General features: G+C 47.3%; 1 protein-coding gene across 1 annotated transcript; it reads left to right on the top strand.

Moving 5' to 3' along the window:
- Window positions 1-170: 170 nt before the first annotated feature.
- LOC148140816 (class I histocompatibility antigen, F10 alpha chain-like) lies at window positions 171-12,102 on the top strand. The gene is made up of 7 exons (XM_087979588.1): window positions 171-343; window positions 6,917-7,177; window positions 7,602-7,877; window positions 7,994-8,272; window positions 10,265-10,384; window positions 11,318-11,350; window positions 12,071-12,102. Exons 1-7 carry the CDS (start codon window positions 292-294, stop codon window positions 12,100-12,102), a joined length of 1,053 nt encoding a protein of 350 aa, XP_087835714.1. The 5' UTR covers window positions 171-291.
- Window positions 12,103-13,919: the final 1,817 nt, after the last annotated feature.

Below are 13,919 nucleotides of genomic sequence, written 5' to 3'. Positions count from 1 at the left end.
TGTGTCTGTTTCACAGCGAGTAACTCAACCTGTCTGTGTCTGATCTCCCTGGGAACTGGTGACAGAAATCTGTTCACCTCTTTATTGGGTTTTTTACTGAGACTGGGACTGAGACTGGTTCGGCAACTTCAAGTTCAGCAAATGATCAAATTACTTTGTCGATCGGGAAATGGCATTATGGGTAGGAAGGAATGTTTATTTTGTTAATTTTTCAGTTTGTGAACAGCAGATATTTTCCAATCACTTTTTATTCCCAATCCCTGACTGGAATAGGGAGAGTGGATTCCCAGAATGTTGCTGATCCTTTTCTCCGTCTCCCTGTGTTTTTCCTGGGTCTCTCCCGGTAAGTACAGAATTCAGCTTTCCATTCTCTCTCTCTCTCTCTCTCTGTGTCTGGGGTGAATGTGAATCTCTTGGTGAGAGTTTGAAATGGGGGATATTTGATCAGCCGCCTGTTATACACATTGAAGGCAGCACAGTCTGGAAGACTCTGATGGGATTTGTGTCCAGGTTCGTAATCTAAAAGCTTCTTAACAGTGCAAGGTTTGTGAAAGTTTGCAGCTCAGGTTGAGATTTAGGGTGTAGGTTTGCTCACTGAGCTGTAGGTTTGATATCCTGACGTTTCATTACCTGGCTCGGTAACATCATCAGTGGCGACCTCCAAGTGAAGCGAAGCTGTTGTCGCCTGCTTTCTATTTATATGTTTGTCCTGGATAGGGTTCCTGGGATTTGTGGTGATGCAGTAAACTAGGTTGGAAGAGAGACAGGTGAATCTCTGTCTCACCTGGAAGGACAGTTTGTGGCCCTGGATTGAGGTGAGGGGTGTGTTGAGCAGGTTTTGCATTTCTTCTGGTTGCACAGGGAGGTATCTGAGGGTTCGGGGGGGTTTGGTGGGGAGAGTGGTGCAAAGCAAGGAGTGTCAGAGGGAATGGTCCTTGTGGAAAACAGAGAGGGTTGGGGAGGGGAAGATGTTCTTTGGGAAGGGGAAGATGTTCTTGGTGGTGGGGTCTAGTTGGAGTTGGCAGAAGTGTTTAAGGGTGATGTGCTGGATGTGGAGACTGGTGGGATGGTAGGTGAGGACAGGGGGGACCACCCCCTTTATCTGCAGCTCCCCCCATACCCACCCCAAGTCCTGAAGAAGGGTTGTCCCCAAAATGATGAGTTCTCCACCTCCTGATGCTACCTGGCTTGCTGTGTTCTTCCAGCCTCCTGCCTCTCTGGTTTGGATTCCCAGCACCTGCAGTTTTTTTGTCTGTCAATAATAAAATGTGAGCTGTGGTGTGGATGGCCCTCAGTTTGAAATGTGTAAAAACAGTGTATTTTTATTGTGATTTTTAATATTGTGGACTGAAATGGGAAAGCCCTGTTTTCCAGCAGGGATTTACAAGGATGGCTGCATGTTTTGGAAGTAAGGAATTCGATACCTTTTGTGAACCCTGTTTGTGTAGCTGTTGGTTTCAGCTGAAATATCTCCACCAAGGCTGGTATCCTGTCACCAAGTCACATGTTCATAAGATCGAGGAGCAGAATTAGGCCATTCGGCCCATCAAGTCTGCTCTGCCATTCCATCATGGCTGTTCTGCTCCTCACCCCCATTTTCCTGCCTTCTCTCCATATCCCTTCACCCCATTACCAATTAAACATCTGTCTCACTCCTCCTTAAATTTACTCACTGTCCCAGCATCCACCACACTTTGGGGGAATGAATCCCACCGATTCACAACCCTTTGGGAGAAGTCGCTTCTCCCCAACTCTGTTTGAAATTTGCTCCCTCTCATCCTACAACCTCCCGTCCGAGGATGCCCCACAAGGGGAAGCATCCATTCCCCATCCATTTTATCTGTGACTTTTATCATCCTGACAACCTCAATTTGATCTCCCCTCATTCTTCGAAACTCCAGACAGTATCAGCCTACACTGGTCAATCTCTCTTCATGTGACAAACCCGTTATCTCTGGGGTCAATCTCATGAACCCTCTTGGGAACTGCCTCCAATGCCATTACATCTTTCCTCAAATAAGGGAACCAAAACTGTGCACAATACTCCAGGTGCGGTCTCAGCAATGCCTTGTATAGCTGCAACAATACGGCCTTCCCTTTATATTCTATTCCCTGAGTTAGGAAAGACAACATTCCATTCACTTGCTTTACTATCTGCTGGACCTGCATGCGAGCTTTCTGTACCTCATGAATGAGGACACCCACCTCCCTCTGTACCTCAGCATCACAAGTCTCTGCCCATGTAGATAAAAGGTCACCTACCCATTGCTCGACCCCAATGCATGACCTCACACGTATCCGGGTTAAACTCCATCTGCCACATTTTGGCTGACTCCCCTACCCTATCTGTTGTAAGGTTCCTGTTTCCTTATTGCAATTTACCGTCCTGCCTATTTTTGGCAACCTTCCCTATATCCAAGTCGTGAACGTAGATTGTCAATAACTGGGGCTCAAGGACCAAACCCTGTGGCACTCCACTCGTAACCTTTTGCCATCCGGAAAAAAACCCTATTTATCCCGACTCTCTGTCTTCTGTCCATTAGCCAGTCATCTGCCCAAGATAATAAATTACCCATAATCCCATATTATCCTTTTGTGCGGCACCTCATCAAAAACCTGCCAAAAGTCCAGATACATTACACCTAAAGGATCCCCATTATCTACTTTGCTTCTCACATCTTCAAAGCCATCTAGCAAATTAGTCAAACATGATTTGCCCTTCATAAACCCATGCTGACTCTGATGGACCGCATTCTGACTTGCCACCTGTCCTGATATTGCTTCCTTGATAATTGATTCCATCAACAGATATTAAACTAACTGGTCTATAATTTTTGAATAAGATTAGTATTTTTCCAATCCATGGGAGCTTTTCCTGTGTCGAGGGAATTTTGGAATATTGTAATGAATGGATCCATGATCTCCACCGTCACTTCCTTTAATACCCTCGGCTCTCGGCCATCTGGCCCTGGGGACTTGTCTGCTCTCAATCCTAATAGTTTGCTGAGTACCTTTTCCTGATCAATGCTGATTGTTTTACGTTCTTCCCTTTCTATTGCCTCTGACTCGAACCAATAAGAATGGTCCTTCACTGTGAAAACTGGGGCAAAGCATTGCTTTGGCATCTCTGCCATTTCAGTTGTCCCCACAATTAACTCTCCAGTTTCACCTTCCAAGGGACCAACATTCACATCAGCGGCTCTCTTCCCTTTTGTATACTTATAGAAGCCTTTGCTCTCCTTTTTTGATATTTTGTGCCAATTTTCTATCTTCATTTACCTTAGCTCCTGTTATTAATTTTTTCGTATGCCTTTGCTTATGTTTGATAGTTCCCCAAGCTTCCAGCCTGCCACTGGCCTTTGCAATATGGTAGACCTTCATTTTTGACTTTATATTGTCCTTGACCTCCTTTTTTAGCTATGGAAGTTTTTGACCTTCTACCCCCTGCCCTCCACCCCACACACTCCCCCCCCCCCACCCCTCCCCCCACCAACCCCCCAACGCCTTACCACCTTTCTTACTCACTGGGATATATTTTAGTTGTGAGGAATTTTACTAGCCCCTTAAACAACTGCCACTGCTCATCCACTCTCTTATCTTTTAGCCTTCCTGCCCAATCTACTCGAGCCAAATCTATTCCCATGCCTCTCTCATTTCCTATGTTTAATTCCAGAACACTAGTGTGGGACTCCACTTTCTCCCCCCAAACTGGAGTCACCCTTTATTTACAGGTACATAGCACATGACAGTGACTCAGGTAGCACGGAGCCAGCTCCTCGAGTGGACAGAACCCCTGACCCTCCTGTTTATATCTGTCAGCTGGGGCTTCCTGATTGGTTGAGGTTAACAGCCACAATCAGGGAACTCATATTCGATGAGATAAACCTGAGTGATATCATACGGATCAGTACACCAGTAAACTGGGGCTGAGGGGTGGTTTAAAGTGAAGCTGATTGGTTTGTGGCCTCATAGCCGGTTGTAATGACAGGGCTCCTCTGCCCGCCAACAGCAAGGTGATTGGTTGTCAGGGAACTGAACAGCTCAGGGCTGACAGCAAAATTGTATTGAATTTATTGTCATGTGTACTGAGGCACAGTGGAAAGCTTTGTCTTGTGAGCAATACAGGCAGATCACAGAGTTAAGTAGCATAGATAAGCAAATAATAATTAAAACAGCAGCAAAACAAAAACACAGGTACAGGCAAATGCTCCGCGTTTGTGAGTCCATTCAGTATTCTAGCAACAGTCGGGTCGAAATGGTTTCAAAACCAGCTGGTGAATGAGTTCAGGCTTCTGTACCTTCTCCCTGATGGCAGAGGGTATACAAAAACATTGCCAGGGTGGGATGGATCTTTGAGAATGCTGGTGGCCTTTCCTTGACAGTGGGCCTGATAGATGGATTCTAAAGATGGGAGGTTGACCTTTGTGATTGTCCGGGCTGAGTTCACCACTCACTGTAACCGTCTCCGATCTTGAATGGGACAGTTGCCATACCAGGTAGTGATACATCCAGACATAATGCTCTCAGTGGCGCACCTATAAAAGTTCGCAGAGCGTCATGCCAAATTTCCTCAGCTGCCTGAGGAAGAAGAGACGTTGTTGGGCCTTTGTCACCAGTGCATCCATGTGAAGAGTCCAAGAAAGCTTGTTGTGGATGACCACTCCCAGGAGCTTGACACTCTCCACTCGTTCCAGCTCTGTGCTGTTAATGTGTAGGGGGGGCATGAGTAGCATCCCACCGAAAGTCAATAATGAGTTCCTTGGTTTTGCCGGCATTGAGAGCTTGGTTATTCTCAGTGCACCATTTTTCCAGGTCTTTCATCTGTAGTCTCTATCGTCGCCATCTGAGATTCGACCGACTGTGGTAGTGTCATCAGCGAACTTGTAAATGGCATTAGTCTGGTATTTGGTGACGCAGTCATGGGTATACAGTGAGTAGTGTAGGGAACTGAGTACGCACCCCTGGGGGGCTCCAGAATTAAGTGTTAGTGAGGATGAAATATTGTCCCCAATCTTCACTGATTATAGCCTGTGGGTCAGGAAACAGGTCAGGTTCAGAGAGTGGGGCTCAGTCTGAGATCACAAAGTTTAGTCATCAGTCTTGAGGGGATAATAGTGTTTTAATTTTTTTTAAAAATTACATCCTCAAGTGCATTTTAACAAATGGCCCAGATAAGGTATTGAAGGTGTAAACTCCCTGTGTGAGAATGTCTGTGCCACAATGGTCAGAATGATTCAAATCTAAAAACGGATTTACAGACTCTTACATGGATTCATGCAGTTTTTGAGCAAAGTACAATGTAATTCTGCAAGTACAAATTCACCCACAAACTTATATGTGTATGTGTGCATGTGGGTGTGCGCGTGTGTATGTTATGTGTGTGTAGGAGTGTCTGTGTGTGCCCGTCTGTGTGTGTCTGCCTGTCTGTGTGTGTGTGTGTGTTAGGTGTGTGTCGGAGTGTTCGTGTGTGTCCGTCTGTGTGTGTGTGTGTGTATGTTATGTGTGTGTAGGAGTGTCTGTGTGTGTCCGTCTGTGTGTGTCCGTCTGTGTGTGTATGTGTGTGTATGTGTGTGTAGGAGTGTCTGTGTGTGTCCGTCTGTGTGTGTGTGCGTGTATGTGTGTGTATGTGTGTGTAGGAGTATCTGTGTGTGTCCGTCTGTGTGTGAGACATAACAAACAATCCAGGTCTTTTTCAATATATGGTTTCAGTTATATCACACTGTAAACTTTTGCTGTAAATTCTGTGTCCTACAATCTTATTCTCCACAATCACCTGATGAAGTAGCAGCTCTCCGAAAATTAGTGCTTCCAAATAAACCGATTGGACTGGAACCTGGTGTTGTGTGATTTTTAACTTTGTCCACCCCAGTCCAACACCAGTGCCTCCCAATTAATGAAGCAAACCCCAGTTCGAATACCGAATGAAATGATGTGACACAGCTCCTGTTTAAATGACAGGGATAAATGAAGCGAAATTGGACATTTTTAACATCCAGTGGCAGAACTAGGAAATTTCAACCAAATCATTGAGCAAACTTCCTCGTCTCTTGCTTTCTCCCAACAATCTCTCTCTCTTCCTTCCCGCTGTTCTCTCTCTCTCTCTCTCTCTCTCTTTCCCCTCCCCAGTGTCTCTCTCTCTCTTTCTTTCTGTTCCTCCTGAGTCTCTCCACCTCCTCCCAGCTCTTATCCCCTCCCTACCCTCAGCCTCTTTCTCATCCCCTCTCCAATCTTTAATCCAACCTTCCCCAGAGTCTCATTTCCCTCCCTGGTCTCAACCCCTCCCCCCACTTCCCATCCCAGTTTCTTTCTGTCCTGTGTAATCTCTCTCTCTCCCCCTCCTTCACAGTCTTTATCCCCTCATCAGTCCCTTTGCTCCTCCCAATCCCTTTCCCTCCTCTGCAATATCTTTGCCTTCTACGCCTGTCTCTCGCCCTTCTCGATCTGTAACCCCACCCATTCTATTCCTCCAGGTCCCAGTCTCTTTTGTCCTCATCCCAATGCTCTCTCTTCACCTCTGACCTTCCTTATCTCATTTCCAAACCCTCCACATTCTCTCCTCACTCCTCAGTGTCCCTCCTCCATGCTGTACAGTCTCTCTTCCTTATTTCCCAGTTCCTTCCCAGTGTCTCTCTCTCCCCCATCCCCAGTATTTATTTTCCAATGCTAGTCTCCATCCCACCCCAGTTTCTGTCCTTCCCCAGTTTCTGTCCCTCCCCTGTCTCTGTCCCTCCCCAGTCTCTGTCCCTCCCCAATCTCTGTCCCTCCCCAGTCTGGCTCTCCTTATCCCCCAAGTCTCTCTTCCTCCCCCCCACCAGCCACATTCTGTCTTGTTTGCTAGTTCCTCTCCCTCCCAGTTTCCCTTCCAGTGCTTGTTCTGCAGTTTGATAACCAGCTCCTCGAACTGTTTATATTACAGAGACTAACTCACGAACTATAAAATATACAATTGTCTCAGGAGAACAAGATTTCCCTGAAGTCACTGTTGTTGCGATGGTCAACGGAATACAAACAGGTTACTTTGACAGTGATACCCGTCGCTGTGTCCCCAGGCAGCAGTTCCTGGCTGATTCACTCAGTGTGAAATTCTGGGATGATGCTACAGATCAGGCGATCACACACACCAGGCTGGCAAAGGGGAATCTGAAATCGATCATGAAAAGGACAAACCAGACTTCAGGTAAAATCTCACCATCAATTGTCCACATTATCCCCCAGGTCACTCCACTCGGTCCATCTCCCAGCACTGACCGCTGGGTCTGTCCACTTAGTCCATCTCTCAGCACTGACCCCTGGGTCTGTCCACTCAGTCTATCCCCCAGCACTGACCGCTGGGTCTGTCCACTCAGTCCATCTCCCAGCACTGATCCCTGGGTCACTCCACTCAGTCCATCCCCCAGCACTGACCTTGGAATGTAAAGTGAAATGAGGACTGTCAACTAATTCTGCAACTTTAACTTGAGATTGGAACCCTTTCCCCTCTGATCAGACTGTGACCCTCATCCCCTATTTCCATCTGATATTTGATCCCCTTTCTCTCTGATCAGACAGTGTGTGATTATCTATTATTTATTGATGATTGATCCCTGTCTGGTCACTGACAGGAATTCACACTCTCCAATGGATACATTCTGTTGAGGTCAGTGAAGATGGATCTGTGAAGAGATCGATGAGATTTGGATTTGATGGAAAGGACCACATTAGTTTAGAGCCAGACAGAATGAGATGGGTTGCCGCAAATCACTTTGCAGTGATCAATAAAGAGAAATGGAATTCAGATCAATCCTGGAACTACTATTGGGAATCATATCTGCAAAAAACATCTGTTGAACATTTAAACAGATATCTGGAAGTTGGAAAGGATTATTTCACAAGGAAAGGTATGTATTTCAGTTCTGTTCCATGTTCTGATCTAACTTCACTGATCTATGAAACCGCTCTCCCATTCCATTCAGTGTCTGTCTATTGTTTGTGATTTCACCCTTTCCCATCACAGTTCAGCCTGAAGTGTTCATCTCCAGGAGGGAGCCCAATGGTCAGGACAAGCCGCTCACTCTCTCCTGCCTGGTCACTGGGTTTTATCCTGTAGACATCGAGGTGACCTGGCTAAGGAATGGAGAGGTCATGTCTGAGACACATTCCTCGGGGATACGACCGAACCACGATGGGACCCATCAGATCCAGAAAGAGATTGAGATCAATGCTGGGGATGAGGATCAATACTCCTGTCACATTGAACACAGCAGTCTGGCAGAGGCCCAGCTCTATCAGTGGGGTAAGGGACTGGAGAGTGTGTTTGTGTCTGTGTCTGTGTGTCTGTGTGTCTGTGTGTCTGTGTGTCTGTGTGTCTGTGTCTGTGTGTGTGTGTATATATACATGTGACAGATGAAACTATTTAGAGGACACCTTTTCACTTCCTTGTTTGCAACTACCCACCTTGTTCCCTGTGTTGATATGTCATGTTGGTCTCAATTGTGTTAAAGATTTCAATTCTAAGTTTGAAAGGGTCTCCGAATCCCAAACGTCCAGCACCTTTTGGGGATTCCAGATTCCCACAGCCCTGTTATTGGTGAAGTTCTCATCGATTTCACTCCGGAATAATCTCACCAGAATTACAAGAAGATTTGCTTGTATTCCAGGCTTCAGCACCAGACATGGGCCCAGATTGTCCAGCAGCCAGACAGTCAGAGACTGGACACACCTTGAGAGAGGAGGGTCTGGACCCCTCAGAATTCCTGACTCACTGAATGGGATTTGTCTGGGAAGTTTCAAACCGTATCCGGAACCCTCTGGAAAGATCTCAAGTTCTGAGGTTAGGGATTGGAAGCTTCTTTAACTCCTAGTGTGATGATGCTGCCACTTTAAAAGGTTGTTGGTGTCCTAGTTTTTGTTTTGAAGAGAGGTTGTAAGGCAGAGGCACCAAACTCGCTACTGATCATGACTGAGGTAAACAAGTTGTGAGGCCTTGGAGTTTTTATTTAAGCTGGAACAATAGAAGCAGTCTGAATGGGTGTGGCCAGCTCTCACAGATCCAGATTTCTTAGTTTGGTTTTTTTCAGTTACGTCAGAAGCCTTTGGGGTCTCAAAAGAGTTGGCAGCTTCAGTGAATGTCACCTGGCTTCTACTGTCTGCATTTTTTTCTTGATATTGTTTCCTCCTGGATTGGAGAACTGCATGTAAGAATCTGTGTCTGAATTTACCTTTTTGCCAAGGTGTTTATAGGATGTTACAATATTGCAACAGTTAATTAATAATAGGTACTATGTTCAGTTACATTTTTCAATTGTTAAGTTATTCAAACTTCCTTTTTCTTTTGTTTGTATTTTAATTACAGCGTTTAAATAAATTGTGTTTTGCTTAACATTGAGTTGTTTGAACACTTGCATTGCATCTGGAACACTGCACTTCCCATCCAGTTTTAAAATAAGAAGCAGTTCAGATCTAGACTACCTTCTTCAGATATTTTGAGGGGGCCTGGTCTGGTCCCTAACACCAGAGAGCTGGAAAACTGACCATCTCCAAACGTACTGCTGATCCCTCCATTCACACACTGACGAGGATATCTGGTCAGTGTGGGCAAGTTGGACTGAACATACACACTTGTTGTGTGACTCTTTAACTCTTTGACTCCATCCCCTCAAACACATGACCTGACCTTCTGCAACCAACACTTGACCTCTCCCCAGCACCAACACCAGCTCACCGCCTCCAGATGTCTGTCAGACTCGCAGTGCATCACCCTGGACAGACAACTGGGACACAACACAGAACTCCACAACTGGATCCCTAACAAGGCCCCCTCACCAGCCCACTGTGGCAACCAAACCCCATTCCATTGGTACTCAACATCCCCAACACTCACCAGTGAGTTCCCAAACTGCCCCTTGCCCAACCACTGAGGAAGTGCCTTTCTGGGACACCGAACTACACTCCTCCAACCATTCACTCACTCCTTCACCTCACCCAAGGCCGATCTACCCCACCAGCACTAGTAAGGACAGGACACAGAGATATTGGGGAGAATGGGAACTGAACTGTCTGGGGAGGTAACCCCCAGGACAGGCACAACACGATGTTTATACCCCTATCAATGGGATCCTTGGTGACTTCACTGGAGAGTGAAATCGGGAGAGGGTCAAACCCGCATTTCAACCAATCCCAACAATTCCCAACAGCCCGGAGCAGTTATAATTGTTCCCAATCAACACAGGGTTAGAAATAAATCCAGGAACAGAGAGAATCCTGATATATTTCCAATGTGTTTCAGAAAATCTGAAAAGCAATTGGCTGCATTCCCAACTTGGAAGTCTCATTGCATCAATGGTCATTCTATTGGCTGTTATTGTCGGGATAGTCGGAATAATCATCTGGAAAAGATCACAGAGAGGTAAGAATCAGAGAGAGGAGAATGTGGAACTGAGGGGACAGAGTGAGTGTGGGGGATCTCCAGTACTGGGAGTACAGGGCACTGTGGGGAATGGAACTGATTGAATTCCCACACACAGATACACACGTATAAACACATCTCGTTCCATGTCTGATCTTCCTTTATGTGATCAGCCCAGACCAGGTCTAATATTGATCATTATACCCACTGCACCCAATCAGATCCTCAATGACTGAATATTAATGGAATGGAAGGGATTTTCTGCATCTCCATAAAGTGTAAGGATGGACGGGAGTGTGGGAATGAGGATTTCTGACACAATCCCTGTAAAACCTTCCTTCCTGCCTTGTTTGGGCACCATCTCCTTGATAAATTTTGAAGATCTCTCTCCCTTAATGAGTTTGTGCAGTTTTGGATGACTTATTACTTTGGTTTGACCCTCGGCGTGTGACTCTGATACCGATCATGTTATTCCAGGCATTTGGTTTGTCTCCAGTCCCACCGTATTTTTAATGTTTTGGAATGATCTCTCTGCCCCATTTAATGGGATTCTGGATCATCCCTTCTCTTGTTATCCAGCTGTTGACACTTTCCTCCCACCATCTGACATTTGTGATCACCTGCAGAGACTCCACTCACCCCATTTGGATGATCTTTTGATCTCTCTGCCCATTGATCTCCCTGCTGATAAGTTCGGTGTCTGTGAACTTCTCTCTCACTTCACCTGAGGAAGGGGCTACGCTCAGAAAGCTTGTGATTTCAAACAAATCTGTTGGACTGTAACTTGAGGCCGTGTGTGATTTCTGACTGTATTCACACGAGTCCAATACCAACACCCCCACATCAATCTCCATCCCCTCACACTTGTTGTGTTCTCACTCTCTGAGAATGGATTATTCCCCATCCTAATGGACATTTATTTTGTTTCTGCAGGTTCACCAAATGGGACCTACACAACAGCTCTCAGTAAGTGACTGAGGGGACAGAGTTTTGGGAATGATGGAGAAGGTAATGGGAGGTGTAGAGTAGATTCCCTACAGTGTGGAAACAGGCCCTTCAGCCCAACAAGTCCATACCGACCCTCCAAAGAGTAACCCACCCAGACCCATTCCCCTACCCTATATTTACCCCTGACTAACACACCTAACACTATGGGCAATGTAACATGGCCAATTCACCTGACCTGCACATCTTTGGATTGTGGGCAGAAACTGGAGCACCCGGAGGAAACCCACACAGACACGGGGAGAGTGTGCAAACTCCGCACAGTCACCCGAGGTGGGAATTGTACCCGGGTCCCTGGTGCTGTGAGGCAACAGTGCTAACCACTGAGCCACCGTGCTGCCCCTATTAGAGTGTAGAGTTATATTTGCCAGGGTGTTGCTCAGGGTGATGGGTCCATCTCCTCACAATGCTGTTTCTCAGCCAACACTCGCTTATCGTCCTGTTTCTCTACTCCATGTCCCCAGTGTCTCTCCTTCGAATTGTCACCCTCCATTCTCTTCCCCCACTGCCCCTCCCTCCACTCACTCACCCTTCATTCCCAATTGGGGGTGGGCTCAGAGAGTCTGGTTAGTTAGTGCTGAGGGTGATTAAATCCTGGGTCCAGTGAGTGATAGAGAATATCTCACACTGCCTCATTTTATATTTGATATAACTTCTCACATTCTGTTTTTATTTTCTCAGCTTCTGATATCTCTGGTGCAGCTTCTTCATGATTCAGTAAGTGACATGTCAACTTTTCTCTGACTGAAATTTATTCAGATTAATATTCTCTAGATTTATTTGTAGCATTTTCACGTCTCTCCTGACCCTGTCCCACCCTCCCAGTCACTGTTAAACCCTGTCAGACTAATTCCCCTCCCCTCCTGACCCTGTCCCACCCTCCCAGACACTGTTAAACCCTGTCAGACTAATTCCCCTCCCCTCCTGACCCTGTCCCACCCACCCAGACACTGTTAAACCCTGTCAGACTAATTCCCCTCCCCTCCTGACCCTGTCCCACCCTCCCAGACACTGTTAAACCCTGTCAGACGAATTCCCCTCCACTCCTGACCCTGTCCCACCCTCCCAGACACTGTTAAACCCTGTCAGACTAATTCCCCTCACCTCCTGACCCTGTCCCACCCTCCCAGTCACTGTTAAACCCTGTCAGATTAATTCCCCTCCCCTCCTGACACTGTCCCACCCTCCCAGACACTGTTAGACCCTGTCAGACTAATTCCCCTCCCCTCCTGACCCTGTCGCACCCTCCCAGACACTGTTAAACCCTGTCAGATTAATTCCCCTCCCCTCCTGACTCTGTCCCACCCTCCCAGACACTGTTAAACCCTGTCAGATTAATTCCCCTCCCCTCCTGACTCTGTCCCACCCTCCCAGACACTGTTAAACCCTGTCAGTCTAGTTCCCCTCCCCTTCTGACCCTGTTCCACCCTCCCAGACACAGTTAAACCCTGTCAGACTAATTCCTTCCCCTCCTGACCCTGTCCCACCCTCCCAGACACTGTTAAATGCTATCAGACTAATCCCACTCCCCTCCTGACCCTGTCCCACCCTCCCAGACACTGTTAATCCCTGTCAGACTAATTCCCCTCCCCTCCAAACCCTGTCCCACCCTCCCAGTCACTGTTAAACCCTGTCAGACTAATTCCCCTCCCCTCCTGACCCTGTCACACCCTCCCAGTCGCTGTTGAAACCCTGTCAGACTAATTCCCCTCTCCTCCTGACCCTGTCCCACCCTCCCAGACACTGTTAAATGCTATCAGACTAATCCCACTCCCCTCCTGACCCTGTCCCACCCTCCCAGACACTGTTAAACCCTGTCAGACTAATTCCCCTCCCCTCCTGATCCTCTCCCACACTCCCAGACACTGTTAAATCCTGTCAGACTAATTCCCCTCCCCTCCTGACCTGTCCCACCCTCCCAGACACTGTTAAACCCTGGCAGACTAATTCCCCTCCCCTCCTGACACTGTCCCACCCTCCCTGACACTGTTAAACCCTGTCAGACTAATTCCCCTCCCCTCCTGACCCTGTCCCACCCTCCCTGACACTGTGAAACCCTGTCAAACTAATTCCCCTCCCCTCCTGACACTGTCCCGCACTCTCAGTCACTGTTAAACCCTGTCAGACTAATTCCCCTCCCCTCCTGACCCTGCCCCACCCTCCCAGACATTGTTAAACCCTGTCAGACTAATTCCCCTCCCCTCCTGATGTGTCTCACCCTCCCAGACACTGTTAAACCCTGTCAGACTAATTCCCCTCCCCTCCTGACCCTGTCCTACCCTCCCAGACACTGTTAAACCCTGGCAGACTAATTCCCCTCCCCTCCTGACACTGTCCCACCCTCCCTGACACTGTTAAACCCTGTCAGACTAATTCCCCTCCCCTCCTGACCCTGTCCCACCCTCCCTGACACTGTTAAACCCTGTCAAACTAATTCCCCTCCCCTCCTGACCCTGTCCCGCACTCTCAGTCACTGTTAAACCCTGTCAGACTAATTCCCCTCCCCTCCTGACACTGCCCCACCCTCCCA

This window comes from Chiloscyllium plagiosum, unplaced genomic scaffold (assembly GCF_037043375.1).
Source record: "Chiloscyllium plagiosum isolate Xiang-an unplaced genomic scaffold, Cpla_swu_hap1 HiC_scaffold_35, whole genome shotgun sequence".
In the NCBI taxonomy this organism is placed as follows: Eukaryota; Metazoa; Chordata; class Chondrichthyes; order Orectolobiformes; family Hemiscylliidae; genus Chiloscyllium; species Chiloscyllium plagiosum.
This window is presented reverse-complemented; position numbering and strand designations above follow the sequence as displayed.